Raw genomic sequence first — 15,429 nt, forward strand, 5'->3', positions numbered from 1 at the left:
CTCTCTCAGCCCCACCTGCCTCACAGGGTGTCTGTTGTGGGGAGGGGAAGGGACGGTGATTGTAAGCCGGTTTGAGTCTCCCTTAAGTGGTAGAGAAAGTTAGCATATAAAAACCAACTCTTCTTTTCTTTTAAGTATAATTGCACAGCCATGAGGACTAGCAGCTTAGCATATTAGCCAGTTTCCAAGTTCTTAATAATGAGGGCTAGCAACTCACTTTTGAAAGAGAAACATGCAGGTTGGCATTCTTGGGGTGCAAGGTTCTGCATTATCTTCCCGAGGGGTGCAGAATGGCTTGTTCTGACGTATTGTCGAACTGGTGGATGTTTTCATGGAATCATAGAGTTGGAAGGGACCATCAGGGTCATGTAGTCCAGCCCCCTGCACAATGCAGGAAATTAACAACTACCTCCCCCACCCCCACCAATCATCGCTGGGTTTTAATCATCGCTGGGTTTTCTTCTTTTCTCTCTCCATGTCTCCCCTCTTCCAGAAATTAGCCATGCATTCTGGCATGGATTATGCCATCATGACCGGTGGCGATGTCGCCCCCATGGGGCGGGAAGGAGTTACTGCCATGCACAAGGTCTTCGACTGGGCGAATACCAACCGCCGAGGGTAAGTGGGTTACCTGTGGCTTGCCGGGATCAGGTGTCCTTTCCCTCTCCACGTACTCCCACCCTGCCCACCTTCTTCATTCTACCTTTGCCCCTTCTTGCCTCCCGCCATCTTTGTCAAACACGCATTGAAATGGAGGGTTGGGGGGAGGGGTTCGGGGCTAGCTGTGAGTGCGGCTAATCGGTGATCCATGCGCCTCCTGATGGGTTCCGACAGACATTCTCTCCCCGCGTCCACATCGATGCTCCGGCGCATTCATCACCCAAACGTTTCTATTCTCCACTTTAAAGAACACCAAAGAATGCCAGGAGAGAACAAACACACACACACACCCCAAAAAAACACACAATCCAATGAAATATTTTAAACTTGGCAGAGCAAACCTCCTTTGGCGGAGTTTGAGGCCTGCATTATTGCAAACCTAGAGAGAGAGAAAGGAGGAGGATGAACATTGAGGGCAGGGTGTGGGTATTTAACAATGGATTGGCGGCCTTTGTTAAATTATTCACCGGCCTTGCGGTCTGCTGGGAAATGGCATGTGCCAGCCAAGACGTACCCCGGGGATGGGACCGGCAGCCTGCCTGCCGCAATTTTGCAAACAAGCCGTGGCGAAGGAAGCAGCCCCTTCGAGGTGTTTGCGGGGGTGGGGGGCTTGTGGAATACCACTCCGTATTGATTTGGAGGCTGAGGAACGTTCCCTCACCGCAGGGAATTATCGGCTGCATTCCAGGGGCGGTGCCCGCATCCCTCAGGGCATCAGCTGAGAGTGTTTGGGCTGCCCCGTGCAAGCCGAGTTACCTGGCTCACATCCCTGGGATGTTTGGAACATGCCTCGTACAGAGCAAGTCCCAAATTCAATCCTGGTTGAGAGCCAGCGTGGTGTAGTGGTTACAGTGTTTGACTGGATCTGGGAGACCCAGGTTTGAATCCCTTCTCTGCCTTGAAAGCTTGCTTGGGAGTCTTTGTGCCAGTCACACACACTCAGCATATCCTACCTCGAAGGGTTGTTGTTGTGAAGAAGAGTTGGTTTTTACACTCCGCTTTTCTCTACCTTTAAGGACTCAAAGTGGCTTATAATTGCCTTTCCTTCCCACAACAAAGGTAGGTGTGGCTGAGAGAGTTCAGAGAGAACTGTGATTGGCCCAAGGTCATGCAGCTGGCTTCATATGGAGGAGCAGGGAATCAAACCCAGTTCTCCAGATTATAGAGTCCACAGCTCTTAACCACTACACCTCACTTCACTCTGGTTTTCCCCTTTCCTTCCCAGCCTCTTGCTGTTTGTGGACGAAGCTGACGCGTTCCTGCGAAAGAGGGCCACGGTAAGTGTTCTGGTGGCGGCCTCCCGTCCCCGGTCAGATGTGTTCACCGCTAGGCCCACTTCTGGTACGGCAGCGCTCTTGTTGAATCTGATGTCGGCCTCGGCAGGCCGAAGGCATTTGGAGTCCTCCCCTGTCATTAAGCGCCTCGGAATGGCTGACTTAGCCTTCGTGCTCACTTAATCACAGTAGTCAGTGGAATTAGAGCTGCCAACTTGGGACTTGTTTCCAGTCCTCTGCGGAGGGCCAAGCTAACACATGAAGCTGCCTTCTACTGAATCAGACCCTTGGTCCATCCAAGTCAGTATTGTCTACTCAGACCGGCAGCGGCTCTCCAGGGTCTCCGGCTGAGTTCTTTCACTTCACTTACTGCCTGGTCCTTTTTAACTGGAGATGCTGGGGATTGAACCTGGGACCTTCTGCATGCCAAGCAGATGCTCTACCACTGAGCCACAGCCCCTCCCCAATACACATGAACACATGAAGCTGCCTCATACTGAATTAGATCCTCGGTCTGTCAAAGTCAGTATAGCTACTCAGACCGGCAGCGGCTCTCCAGGGTCTCAGGCAGAGGTCTTTCACATCACCTACCTGCTTGGTCCCTTTAACTGGAGATGCCGGGGATTCCCTTTTCTTCAGAACGTGATTGCTCTGGGAAACTTTTTATTCAGAAAGATTTCTCAGTTGTGAAATGGTGTGATACGGAGCATTGTCTCTCGTATAGGAAAAGATCAGCGAAGATCTGAGAGCGACGTTGAACGCCTTCCTTCACCGGACGGGACAGCACAGTAACAAGTAAGGAAACTGCTTTCAAGGGGATTTATTCAGAGCAGAGATGGAACCTCCATGTTCAGAGGCAGTGTATCTTAAAAACAGCAGCAGCAGTGAGAGGCTGTGTTTTTTCTGTGCCCTGCTTGTAGAGGGCATCTTTTGGGCCACTGTGGGAAAGAAGGGGGTTGGATCTCACCAGCTTTTCTGGTGGTGAAAAAGGGGGGCGTGTCTCTTTAGCTACCAAGAAGGTGTCACGGGATGTGCACAAACCAAAGCCATGGGGGATAGAGGCTGCAAAAAGGAGAGTGAATTACAAAGGAGTTGTTTATTTCCATTTTGGAAAGGTTGGGGCAGCTAATCTGGAGAACCGGCTTTGATTCCCCACTCCGCAGGGAGCCTGCTGGGTGACCTTGGGCTAATCACAGTTCTCTCCAAGCTCTCCCAGTCCCACCTACCTCACAAGGTGTCTTTTGTGTGGGGGTGGAAGGGAAAGTGATCGTAAGCCGCTTTGAGACTCCTTAAATGTAGAGAAAAGCGGGGTATAAAAACCAACTCTTCTTCTTAATAAAAGGAATTTTCAAAATGCCCTCTTCCATTCCAGAGGACCAGACTTCTCTCTTTCTGCTGTGATTTTGTAGATGCCCATAATCTTGTATAAGCCTGACTGTAGGGGGCCTATTTTGGGTCTCGCCCCCGCCCCCACCCCAAGTAAAAGGATTCTAGAAAAAAATCCAGCTTTTCTCGTGGATCGAAATCTTTAACGGCCGCGGCTTCCTCAGACGAAGGCAAGCTCTGCCGACGAAACAGGGAATTGGCACTGATTGCCTGACGCCACAAGATACGCATGTAAATCCGCTAACAGGTCCCTCAGGAACCCTGTTAACAGACCATTCTACCCGCTGTCGAGCGAGCGCTGGTTTTTATGTGGCCAATTTCACGCTTTCAGCGGGCCTGCTGGGAAGTGCCAGTCCTGGGCGAGTCCTGTTTTTCTGGGAGCTGCTGGCCGCTTCCAAAATGGCTGCCTCACCACCGCTGTCCAAAAATGGCCACCGGTTTCCAAGGCAGGGTCCCTCAGAGGCTCTCAACAGGGGGGAAAGCCTGCACGAATGTTTTCACAGCTTCTGTTACGCCTCCACTTTTCAAGACCTGATGTGCCACATTTTACTTGTCAGGTTTTTATCCAGTTTTGAGAAGTAAATTTGACCAAATTGAGGCACTTATGGAAGCTGTAATTTGGCACAGAGTCCAAGCGACACGCACACCCCACCCTGCCCTGGCTGCAGATGGGAGTTATATCCATATCCAGTAAAGATTTCAGGTTTCTCGCCCCCGGCCCCTTTGTGAAAATTCCCTTTCTCGATTTCGCTTCCCTCTTGACCAGGTTGGATCCGCAGCTCTATACCTTGGTGCGATTTTCTGTTTCTTTGTGCCATATTTCCCCCGTACAACTTAATTTGGGGCATCCTAAAACAAGCATTGTATATCATAAATATAAATCGCATGCGAAAGAACAACTTCAGTACACAATGCCAAATCCCTCTATAAATCTAACAGCAGAAAGCGAAAAACCAGTACTGACAAAAAACGGAATTTGAAAAACAGATAAAATGGGGGGGGCGTTTGTTAATCTCTAACAGGTGCACATCTTTTTAATGCTCCAGAGAAAGACAGGAAAACAGTAGAAGAAGAAGAAGAGCTGGTTTTTATACCCTGCTTTTCTCTACCTTTAAGGAGTTTCAAAGCAGCTTACAATCACCTTCCCTTCCCCTCCCCACAACAGACACCTTGTAGGGTAGTTGGGGCTGAGAGAGCTCGGAGAGAACTGGGACTGGCCCGAGGTCATGCAGCTGGCTTCATGTGGAGGAGTGGGGAATCGAACCCGTTTCTCCAGATTAGACTTCCCGCTCCAAACCACTGCTCTTAACCACTACACGAAGCTCAAGAAGAGTTGCTTTTTATATGCTGACTACCTCTACCTTTTAAGGAGTCTCAAAGTGGCTTACAATCGCCTTCCCTTCCCCACAACAGACACCTTGTGAGGTAGGTGGGGCTGAGACAGTTCGGAGAGAACTGAGTAGCCCAAGGTCACCCAGCTGGCTTCATGTGGAAGATGGGGAATCAAGCCCAGTTCTCCAGATTAGAGTCCACCACTCATGTGGAGGAGTGGGGAATCAAACCCGGTTCTCCAGATTAGAGTTCACCGCTCCTAACCATTATACCACGCTGGCTGAGGACAGATGCGGGTCACTCAGAGTTTGCTTTGCTTGTCCCAGGATGACAGAGAGATGAAATTCAACAGGTCTGCTTTCATGTGAAAGACCAAAGGACAGGACAGAATTTTTTTTTGGGGGGGACAGCCACACCTCACCAGCCCCTATTCTCCCTCCTCCGCAGGTTCATGCTTGTCTTAGCCAGCAACCAGCCTGAGCAGTTCGACTGGGCCATCAACGACCGGATAGACGAAATGGTTCACTTCAAGCTGCCAGGCCTAGAGGAGCGGGAGCGGCTGGTCCGGATGTATTTCGACAAGCACGTCCTGAAGCCGGCCACGGAGGGCAAGCAGTGAGTCATTCGTGTGGATCTCTGGGCTCTACCAAGGCAGACTGCAGGGGAAGGCCATGGCAAAACCAACTCTGCTTCTGCCTTGCCCGGAAGGCCCTATGTTGGGAAGGCCAGAAGTCAACTGCAGTTTAATGGGGAGGGGCCGTGGCTCAGTGGTAGAGCATCTGCTTGGCATGCAGAAGGTCCCAGGTTCAATCCCCACCATCTCCAGTTAAAGGGACTAGGCAAGTAGGTGATGTGAAAGACCTCTGCTTGAGACCCTGGAGAGCTGCTGCCAGTCTGAGTAGACAATACTGACTTTGATGGACCAAGGGTCTGATGCAATGTAAGGCAGCTTCATGTGTTTAGGGGAGGGACTGTGTCTCAGTGGCAGAGCATCTGCTTGGCATGCAGAAGGTCCCAGGTTCAATCCCCGGAATCTCCAGTCAAAGGGACCAGGCAAGGAAGTGATGTGAAAGACCTCAGCCTGAGACCCTGCTGCCAGTCTGAGTAGACAATACTCAGGAAAGGGGTATTCATGGCTACTAGTTATAATGGATACTAGTCATGATGCATACCTATTGTCTCCAGGATCAGAGGAGCATGTCTATTATCTTAGGTGCTGTGGAACACAGGCAGGATGGTGCTGCTGCAGTCGTCTTGTTTGGGGGCTTCCTAGAGGCACCTGCTTGGCCACTGTGTGAACAGACTGCTGGACTTGATGGGCCTCGGTCTGATCCAGCAGGGCTTTTCTTATGTTCTTAATACTGACTTTGGTGGACCAAGGATCTGATTCGGTACAAAGCAGCTTCATGTGTTCCCGTGATGATACTTAAGACTCAGAATCTCACAGCAAAGACTGTTACCGTATATGGAATAAGAAATGCCTGATGTTCAAGCTGGACTCATAAAAGATAGAGGCACTAGAGAGCATATTGCAAATTTACGTTGGTTACTGGAGCACACGAGAGAATTTCAGAAGAAAATCAGCCTGTGTTTCGTAGATTACAGCAAAGCTTTTGACTGTGTGGATCACGAAAAGCTGTGGCTGGTTTTCAAGGAAATGGGTGTGCCACAACATTTGATTTTTTGATGCGCAACCTGTACTCTGGACAAGAGGCCACGGTTAGGGCAGAATACGGAGAAGCAGAATGGTTTCCAGTTGGCAAAGGTTTTAAGACAAGGATCTGAGCCAGGCTGTTATAAATAGGGCGTTTTGGAGGACATGGATTCATAGGGTCGCCATGAGTCAGAAGCAACTTGAGGGGCTGGGGCTCAGTGGTAGAGCCTCTGCTTGGCATGCAGAAGGTCCCAGGTTCAATCCCCAGCATCTCCAGGTAAAGGGACTAGGCAAGTAGGTGATGGGAAAGACCTCTGAGACCCTGGAGAGCCAGCCTGAGTGGACAATACTGAATTTGATGGACCGAGGGTCTGGTTCAGTAGAAGGCAGCTTCATGTGTTCATGTGTTCACTATGCACACATGCAGGGTCTGAATGGGGAGTTGGGGGCCCAAGCAAGAGAAGTGAGAGCAGTTAATCCTTTGCACCTTTGCGTCTTTTTATCCTCTTTGCTGACGTGTGTGCATTTCTCGTTCAGGCGCCTGAAGCTGGCCCAGTTTGACTACGGGAAAAAGTGCTCCGAGATTGCCAAGCTGACAGAAGGCATGTCTGGCCGGGAGATCTCACAACTCGCCGTGGCCTGGCAGGTAAGATAGATATTCTCGACGGGAGGAAGGAGGAGGAAGTGCTCCCAAAGAGGAGCTGGCAGCCAGCCGTCGGTTTGGTCAGTGGGTGTTTTTTCTGTTCTCATTGGATGTGCTTGTGTTTGAAAATCCAAATTCTGCCAGCGCCACGGAGCCTTTGGGTGTGGCTTTCAGCCCAGTTTCAATTCCAGCCCGGCAAAGTTGTTCTAGGGCGGCTAGCTCTGGGGAGGGCAGACTCACGAGTCTCCTAAGCATGTGCAGAAAGCTCTGTGAGCCTTGCAAGCTTGCGTTCTTTCCTGAGCCAAGCAAAATGCATCCTGTTTCCTGTCTTGAGTCAGTCTTCCAGAGGCAAGCCAAGTGGTCCTCGCTCCTTTCAGTATACTGTGCCGGTGCCGAGTTTCTCGTGGGAGCCTAGTTTCTCGCAGGTCCCCTCTCCCGTTCTCCTCACTGTTGCATGCACTGGCCCATGGCTCATTGCCATCTGGAGAGAGAAGCAGCTGACCCACATCTGGCTCTCAGGCAATCAGCCCTTCCTGTTTTATATTCAGGCTGTATTCTGGCCAAACAGAATGCCATTTTGCTCATTAAAACCTCATTCATCAGCTGCAAGCCACAGAAGAAGAAGAGTTGGTTTTTATATCCCAACTTTCTCTACCACTTAAGGGAGACTCAAACGGGCTTACAATCACCTTCCCTTCCCCTCCCCACAACAGACACCCTGTGAGGTAGGTGGGGCTGAGAGAGCTCAAAGAGAGCTGTGACTAGCCCAAGGTCACCCAGCCGGCTTCATGTGAAGGAATGGGAAAACCAACCCAGTTCACTGGATTAGCCTTGGCCGCTCATGTGGAGGAGTGGGGAATCAAACCTGGTTCTCCAGATCAGAGTCTACCGCTCCAAAACACCGCTCTTAACCACTACACCACAGCATGCGCCTGCCATAACAGAGCGTAGCCTTTTGCGTTTGAGAGGCTGGTGGAGTTCTGCTCAGCCTGCCCTTTGGCTGGGCAGCAAGCCCGGATTCAAAAAGGTGTGCCGTTTAAATCTCCATTTGCCACACCAGTGAGAACTGGGACCGAAACGTGGCCTGTCTCTAGGGAGGAGGTGGAAGAATGGCTCGAGCCGTTCCTGGAGAGCCAGCCTGGTGCAGTGGTTAGCACGTCGGACTGGGATCTGGGAGACTCAGGTTCGAATCCCCACTCTATCATGGGAGTTTGGGAGACCTTGAGTCTCAGCCTGACCTGCCTCACAGAGCAGTTGTTGCAGGGATAAAATAGAGGAGGGGAGAATGAAGATGTATAATTCCTTGAATCTCTGTTGGGGAGAAAACGGGTGTCTATCTAACTGTCTAAGCAAATAAATATTCTAATTACAGGTGGGGGGGTCATCCTTTATTTTTAATGCTCCTGTGTGTTGCAAAAATCCCTACAAGTGAAAAACTTTGCACAACAAGGTGGAAACAGGGTGGAACCTCTATACCTGTTGTGCTAGTATGCTTTTTTTAACATGCAGAGATTTGCTTGGACACTCACTGCAAGTAGAAAATTAGTGCATCAGGGAACAGGCTGGCCTCACTACTTGTAGTGCTAGTTTTCTGCATGGTAGGGATTTTATTTTTACATAGCAAACATTTAAAAACTATATTCCCATCTTCCTGTCTGATATAAGGCCCAGCTTCAGGATTCTGTTGCCTTGTTCCACTGCCAGTGTAGGCCGGGTTGAGTCTTGTCATTTGTAAGGACTTCAGATGCTCTCTAGCATATTTCAAAACTGCAGAATAACATTGTTTCTGAGCACATCACATATCTGCAAGCGTTTTAGCCGAGCCACACAATCGAGTTCTAGGTATTTTCCTGCCTCATTCCGATAACTCGCCAATCAATTCCCCTTTCTCAGAACAATTCCATAGCTGCAAAAATCTGTCTTCCTTCACGAAGCCTCACTTTTAAAGAACTGTTCTCCCTTAGACAGGCTACCTGTGTTTGAGATGTACCACTACAGGTGACTGACTCCATATGGGGGGGGGGGAATTCCCCATACTTAGAAAACTAGCTTGCCATGGGGAGGAAGAAGATTAAACCTATCCATTGCTGGGGGTGTTTTCTTTTTCCTCCCTCCCTGTGGGAACAGAAAAGATATTGTTGGAAAACTGAACAGGAGGTGTGTTTGGGAACTCCACAACCTTTTGGTTACAAAAGAGTTCGTCTGTTCCCCCCACCCCAATACTCCATATTGTTGGGAACCACATAGGAGATTGTCGTGACTTTGCCCTGCTTTGTGGAGCCGCTGGTGCCATCAGCCTTCATTGCGCCAATCCCCACCCTCCTCTCAGAGCTATTTGCATGCCTAGCAACCAGCGGGCTTCACACAAAGTGCAAAAGACTTAATTGGCCTTGGAACCTGCAGTTGGAGGGAAATGAATCTGGGGGCATACAGGAAAGCACAGAGATTTCATCTGCGCCCCCACCATTCCTTTGGTGCTTGGTTATTATAACAGGTTTGTGCTGTTATGCAGAGTTCCTCACGAGCTGCAGAATTTGAGTTCGGAAGCAACGAGGTTTGGGGATATCCAGGATTTTTAATAAAAATCTTTGCAGTGATTTCACTGACACTCGCAATACTGAGAACTCTAGCTTCTGCAAAATAAAGGGGGGGGGTGCATGCCAATCTCTTAGCCCTTCCCGTTTGCTGCAGGGCTGCAGAGGGCACAAAGAAGAAGAAGAGGAGTTGGTTTTTATATGCTGACTTTCTCTACCAGTCAAGGGAGACTCAAACCGGCTTACAATCACCTTCCCTTCCCCTCCCCACAACAGACACCCTGTGAGGAAGAGGAGGAGGAGAAGGAGAAGAAAGAGAAGAAGGGTTGGTTTTTATATGGTGACTTTCTGTACCACTTAAGGGAGACTCAAATGGGCTTACAATCACCTTCCCTTCCCACAACAGACAACTTGTGAAGTAGGTGGGGCTGAGAGAGCTCTAAAAGAGCTATAACTTGCCCAAGGTCACCCAGCTGGCTTCATGTGTAGGAGTGAGGAAACTAATGCCGTTCACCAGATTAGCCTCCGCTGCTCATGTGGAGGAGTGGGGAATCGAACCTGGTTCTCCAGATCAGAGTCTACCGCTCCAAACCACCGCTCTTAACCACTACACCATGCTGGTTCTAGAGCACACTGCGGTAGACCAGAGCAGGGGAGGGGGGCTTGAACGCACAATGGCGCAGACCGGCTGGTTCCAACAGGGTTGTGCAAGGGGTTGGACTAGATGACCCTGGTGGTCCCTTCCAACTATGATTCTGTCATTCCACATGAACACACATGACGCTGCCTTCTACTGAACCACCCTCAGTCCATCAAAGTCAGTACTATCTACTCAGACCGGCAGCGGCTCTCCACGGTCTCAGGTAGAGGTCTTTCACCTCACCTACCTGCCTAGTCCCTTTAACTGGAGATGCCGGGGATTGGACCTGGGACCTTCTGCATGCCAAGCAGATGCTCTACCACTGAGCCACAGCCCCTCCCCAAGTTTCACATTCCCCGGCTGTAATGCTCCCTCAGCCAAGGGGATTAGGTGGCCTAGGTGCAAACTGGAAGCTGGCAGGCCCGCGTCGCGAAAGGGCGCTAGAAATTCTCATGACTCCGACTCAAGCGGAAATGAGAGGGGGCCAAGGCGTCACCTCCATGCTCCCTCCCAGGCGTGCCTGCATTTCCTGGCTGAAAAACAGCAGCTGTGGCAAGGCAGGTGCATTATTGTTCTTGGAGGGTTTTTTTACACCTCCTCCAAACAGCCTTGACGCAAATTGATGTCTGGAGGTATTTTAAGGTCTGCTTCTCTTTCTCGCCTCTCCATCTTTCATCTGTTCTCCCCCCCCCCCCCCGCACCTTTTAACCTCAGCCTGTTGCGAGGAGCGGGGGGGCGGGAAGCCCTTGCCGGCCAGGCAGGAAAGTTTGTAACCTCTTTAGCCGGTGGTTTTCGGAGCACAAAACCACAGATAGGTATTTATCGATACGGTCCATTCGACCAGCCAAAGGTTAATCCATAAAATTATCTGACTTAATAAAACTGAAAACTAATATAAATTACAAAATTAGGTAAAAAGACGAATGATGTTAAAATGTCAGCTATTAAAACAAATCACGAGAATTAACTTGATATCTTGGTTTAGGAATTTCTTCCGTTCTGTTTTTGCGCGTTTTAATTGCCATGACGCAAAATTTGGCTGTTGGGAGCAAAAAGTGTGGAGTTTCACCCACCAGGAGCCTCAGTCAAGAATTCTACTGGCTTATCAGGGAATTCACTGACCAGGGGAGCAATGAATTTAATACGGGCCTCGTGATGGAATGAACAGCTGAACAATACATGTTCAGTGGTTTCGATGTCTCCTGACCTGCAAAGGGCATAGCCTTTCTGATCTTGAAATCTTATATTTTCCTTCTAGAACAGCCGAAGGCAGGGCATGAAATCTGGCTGGAGCTCAGGCCTCCCGCACAAAACCACAGTGTATCCTGCCAGTCGCAGAAAGCAGGAATGTTAACGGCAGAGATTTTTCAGCTGCCTTTTGTACCGGGGGGGGGGGGTGTTGCGCCATGCCCCCATCAAGCCTTGGAACGAATCCCAAAGGGGAGGTTTAATTGCCTGACGCAGCAGTTGCTTAATTCTCCTCCAATTCATATTTTTAATTTCTGTAATTAGTTTTCCTTCTTCCCCCCTCCTTTGCAGACTTTTAATCTCTCCCGGAATCGTTTTGAGGGCCTCGGGAACCTTAATGCTTCCTATCCTGCCCTTCTTACAAAGAGTTTGGGAAAGACGTACTTGCATGGTTCTCTCTCCCTCCGGTATTTTTGCCTCAAAACAACCCCGTGAGGTAGGCTAGTCTGGGAGAGAGTGACTAGGTGAGCTTCCGATGACAGTGTGGGGATTTGAACCGGGTCTTGATCCCTGAGTGGCCCTCCTTTGGTGCAGCCTCACGCCAAATGGTTGGCCAGAAAACCAGTGCTTAATAAGGTTCATGCCTTTTTGTGATCGGAACCTCTTTTGCAGAGGAAGCAAACAAACTGCGTGTCTCAATGTTCCCTTTAAATTCTGCACCAAGGAGATGTAAATCCTGCAGCCTCTTCTGCACTGTCCAGATTTTGACTGCGTTATTTATTTTGGGTTTTTATGTGAGTGTGTGATTTGCTCTCAATGGAAAGAACCAAAGTCCAAGCCTCGCTTGAACCTTCTCTGGGTGTTGAGAGTGTCGCCTGGATTTGCCTCCACGCTTTCAAGCCTAACTCTGAAATCATCCAAACTATAAACTTGGCTTTTAAAAAAAGGTTGAGGGGGGAGGCAGCTGAGATTCTCAGGATCCTGCAGCCAGTTGCAGGCCGCGTGTGCAGAGCCCCGAGAATTCCCCCTTCTCTCCCGCCCAGAAAAAGGCCTCCTCCGGCATGTGGCCTTTTTCATCTCATAGCTGTATTATCTAGAAACAAAGTGCTGGTTTTCTTCAGAAGTGGTTTTTAATTTTCATGCAGATTTTTGCACAGTTAATTGATTATTCATTTAAAACTCTTCTAGTGGAAGACGCCTTTGTTGATTAATCGCGCGGGCCGCCCTAATAAATTATCTAAACCCATGCAAATCTGCTCAATTGGCATAATGTATGTGGGTTATGCAATGGGAGAGAGAGTGCAGAACACACTTAACTTTGAACAGTTTAGAAGAAGAACAGTTGGTTTTTATATGCCGACTTTCTCTACCACTTAAGGGAGACTCAAACTGGCTTACAATCTCCTTCCCTTCCCCTCCCCGCAAAGACACCCTGTGAGGCAGGTGGGGCTGAGAGAGTGTGACTAGCCCAAGGTCACCCGGCTGGCTTCGTGTGTAGGAGCGGGGAAACAAATCCAGTCCACCAGATTAGCCTCCGCCACTCAGGTGGAGGAGTGAGGGAATCAAACCCGTTTCTCCAGATCAGACGCCACCGCTCTTAACCACTGCACCACGCTGGCGCTACACCACGTTTAGCTCTTTTCTAACTGAAAATCAATTGAGGGGGCTTATCTCAAAGAAAGAGAAGTCTGTAAAGGAATTGGAGGTGGACGGGTGAGTGTGTTCACATGGGTAGGCTGGGATCGTTCCATGGCCCCATGCAGAATTCAGCTTTCTAAGCCTCACAGATTTAAACTTTTTAAAAAATGAACACGTCGCTAGTCCTTATGGATTGAGGTGGAGAGATGTGGGGTAAAAACCTGTAAAGGCATAAGCAAATGCGTGTCTGCCTCTCAGTTCTGGCAGGGAAGTCAGGTTAAAGCCCTGGTCTGCATGTCTTGGCAAATGATAACATCTCAATAAAGCCAAGTGCGTGGTTTTTTTTGTCTTTTGAAATGCACTGAAAGCTGTTCCTGGAAGGGGCAGCCAGCCGGGTTCGCCACGCTTTTCTTCAGCTTGGCTTTCTCGCCATTGGGCCCCCGGGCAGGTCTGTTTTTAGAAAGTCATTGGAAGAGGCAGTGAAGTATGAACCAGGAGGCCGCAGCCGGAACCACAATAAAAAAGCGGGGGGGGGGGGGAATCAGAAGCCTAATGGTCCCAGGGGGTGACGAGGAGAAGAGTTGGTTTTTATATGCTGACTTCCTCTACCTTTTAAGGAGAATCAAACCGGCTTACACCTTCCCCACAACAGACACCTTGTGAAATAGGTGGGGCTGAGAGATTTTAGAGAGAACTCGGACTAGCCCCGGATCACCAACCAGGCTTCATGTGTCCGCTGCTCAGGTAGAGGAGTGGGGGAATCAAACCCAATGCTCCAGATTCGAGTCCGCCGCTCTTAACCACTACATCCCACTGGCTCCCCTTCATGTCCCTCCCCAATCCCTGTCAAAGGGAAAGCACTTGTCATGCTTTGTTAAAAGCACTACATCTTCCCCGAAGCCAATCTCCACATCGCCAGGAGTTTGCAGCTCCAATGGATGCCCCTTCTTGATGGCCTCAGGGTTTCCTTGGGCAACGGACGGAGAATGGTGCGGTCCGGGCATTTTCGAGGATCGTAGCACCGGACCTTATGCTGGGACCGGGTCCCACAAGCACATCCTAAGCATCCTTTGCACAATAATTTCAAAAATTCTGCACTGGGGTCATCCAAATTCTGGAAAGCCCTCCCCCGAAATCCCTGCTTGGCACAGGCGGTTAACCTTTTAGTCCCAAAGTTGTTTTCTTTTCCTGTCCTTTATGACTGCTTCTTTTTGTTTGGCTTTTGCAATTTAAATTTTGGAGTGTCTTTTTTCTTTTATTTTTTTGCAATTGTTAATAGATTTTATTGTGAGCAGAGATGTGGTCAGTAAAAACAAAGGAAGATGCGTTCATATGTTAACTAAATAAATAATCTCCTTAAACTGGACTAATTATTGTTGTAAATGTACTAAAACCTAGGAAAACTTTTTAAAATGTGTTATCAGCACAACGAGCCTGGCTTAAATGTAGGCTATTTTTAACCACATTCTGCTTGGTAATTATTTCACATAATTTATTCTGCCATAACAGTTATTGGCCCTTTCCCCCAATTCTGGTGTTGTTTATGTATTTTTTATTGAAGTATTTTATCATTTTAAAAGTTTTTTTGTAATTGTTCAAGTGCTTTAATGTTTTTATGGGAACCCTGATCAGAAAGGCAGCATAAAAAATGCTTTAAATAAATTAATAAATCCCTGTAGTGGAGAGGGCTTAAAAGGGTAGGGTTGCCAGGTTCCTCTTTGCCACCGGCGGGAGGTTTTTGGGGCGGAGCCTGAGAAGGGGAGGGACTTCAAAGCCACAGAGTCCAATTGCCAAAGCGGCCATTTTCTTCAGGTGAACTGATCTCTATTGGCAGGAGATCAGTTGTAATAGCTCCAGCTATTACCTGGAGGTTGTCAACCCTATAAAAGAGGGGGTTTGGTCAAAAGTGCGCCGAAATCTTAAAAGGTTTCTTTGCTGAAGCACTCCGAGAAAGTTTGTAACGGCCTGGGACCTCTCAAGGGACTTCACCGTCGATTTTTCTCTCTCCTTCTCTTCCCTCTTCAGGCTGCAGCCTACGCCTCAAAGGACGGGGTGCTCACGGAGGCCATGATAGACGCCCGGGTAACAGACGCTGTCCTGCAGCACAAGCAGAAAATGGAGTGGCTGAAAGCCGAAGGGGTAGAGCCCGGCAAGAGCCAGCCCCTGCCCCTCGCGCTGGGGAAGTCGGTGTGAAGAGCCAATGGAGCATGGCGGGCCTGCAGCAAAGGATGCTGGGGGAAGTGGTGCCTTGGGACCATTCTCTGGCTGAAATCATGTTGAGCTGACAGAGGCTCTCCGCTGGTGAAAGAGAGGGAGAGTGCCACGGCTGTGAGATTCAGAAGCGGTTTTTAATACCTCAGGGTGACACCTGGAATAATTGTGTCTGTGCGTGTATCGGGAGAAATGGGACGCCACGATATTAAGAGTTCCCGTGCCAAAACGGGCATTTGCTGAAACCTCTGGTTTTCGTCTCGTTTTTT

The 15,429-nt window shown here is 49.3% G+C and overlaps 1 protein-coding gene across 1 annotated transcript in view; it reads left to right on the forward strand.

Moving 5' to 3' along the window:
• The window catches only part of ATAD3A (ATPase family AAA domain containing 3A), a 29,612-nt gene extending 14,469 nt beyond the window's left edge, over positions 1–15,143 (forward strand). Inside the window, exons 11-16 of the mRNA XM_056865089.1 lie at positions 494–618; positions 1,886–1,937; positions 2,659–2,729; positions 5,100–5,267; positions 6,844–6,952; positions 14,975–15,143. Coding sequence (XP_056721067.1) covers positions 494–618; positions 1,886–1,937; positions 2,659–2,729; positions 5,100–5,267; positions 6,844–6,952; positions 14,975–15,142 — 693 coding nt within the window. The 3' untranslated portion in view covers position 15,143. The remainder of the gene's footprint in view (positions 1–493; positions 619–1,885; positions 1,938–2,658; positions 2,730–5,099; positions 5,268–6,843; positions 6,953–14,974) is intronic.
• Positions 15,144–15,429: the final 286 nt, after the last annotated feature.

The sequence above is a fragment of the Euleptes europaea genome, chromosome 19, assembly GCF_029931775.1.
Source record: "Euleptes europaea isolate rEulEur1 chromosome 19, rEulEur1.hap1, whole genome shotgun sequence".
NCBI lineage: Eukaryota > Metazoa > Chordata > Lepidosauria > Squamata > Sphaerodactylidae > Euleptes > Euleptes europaea.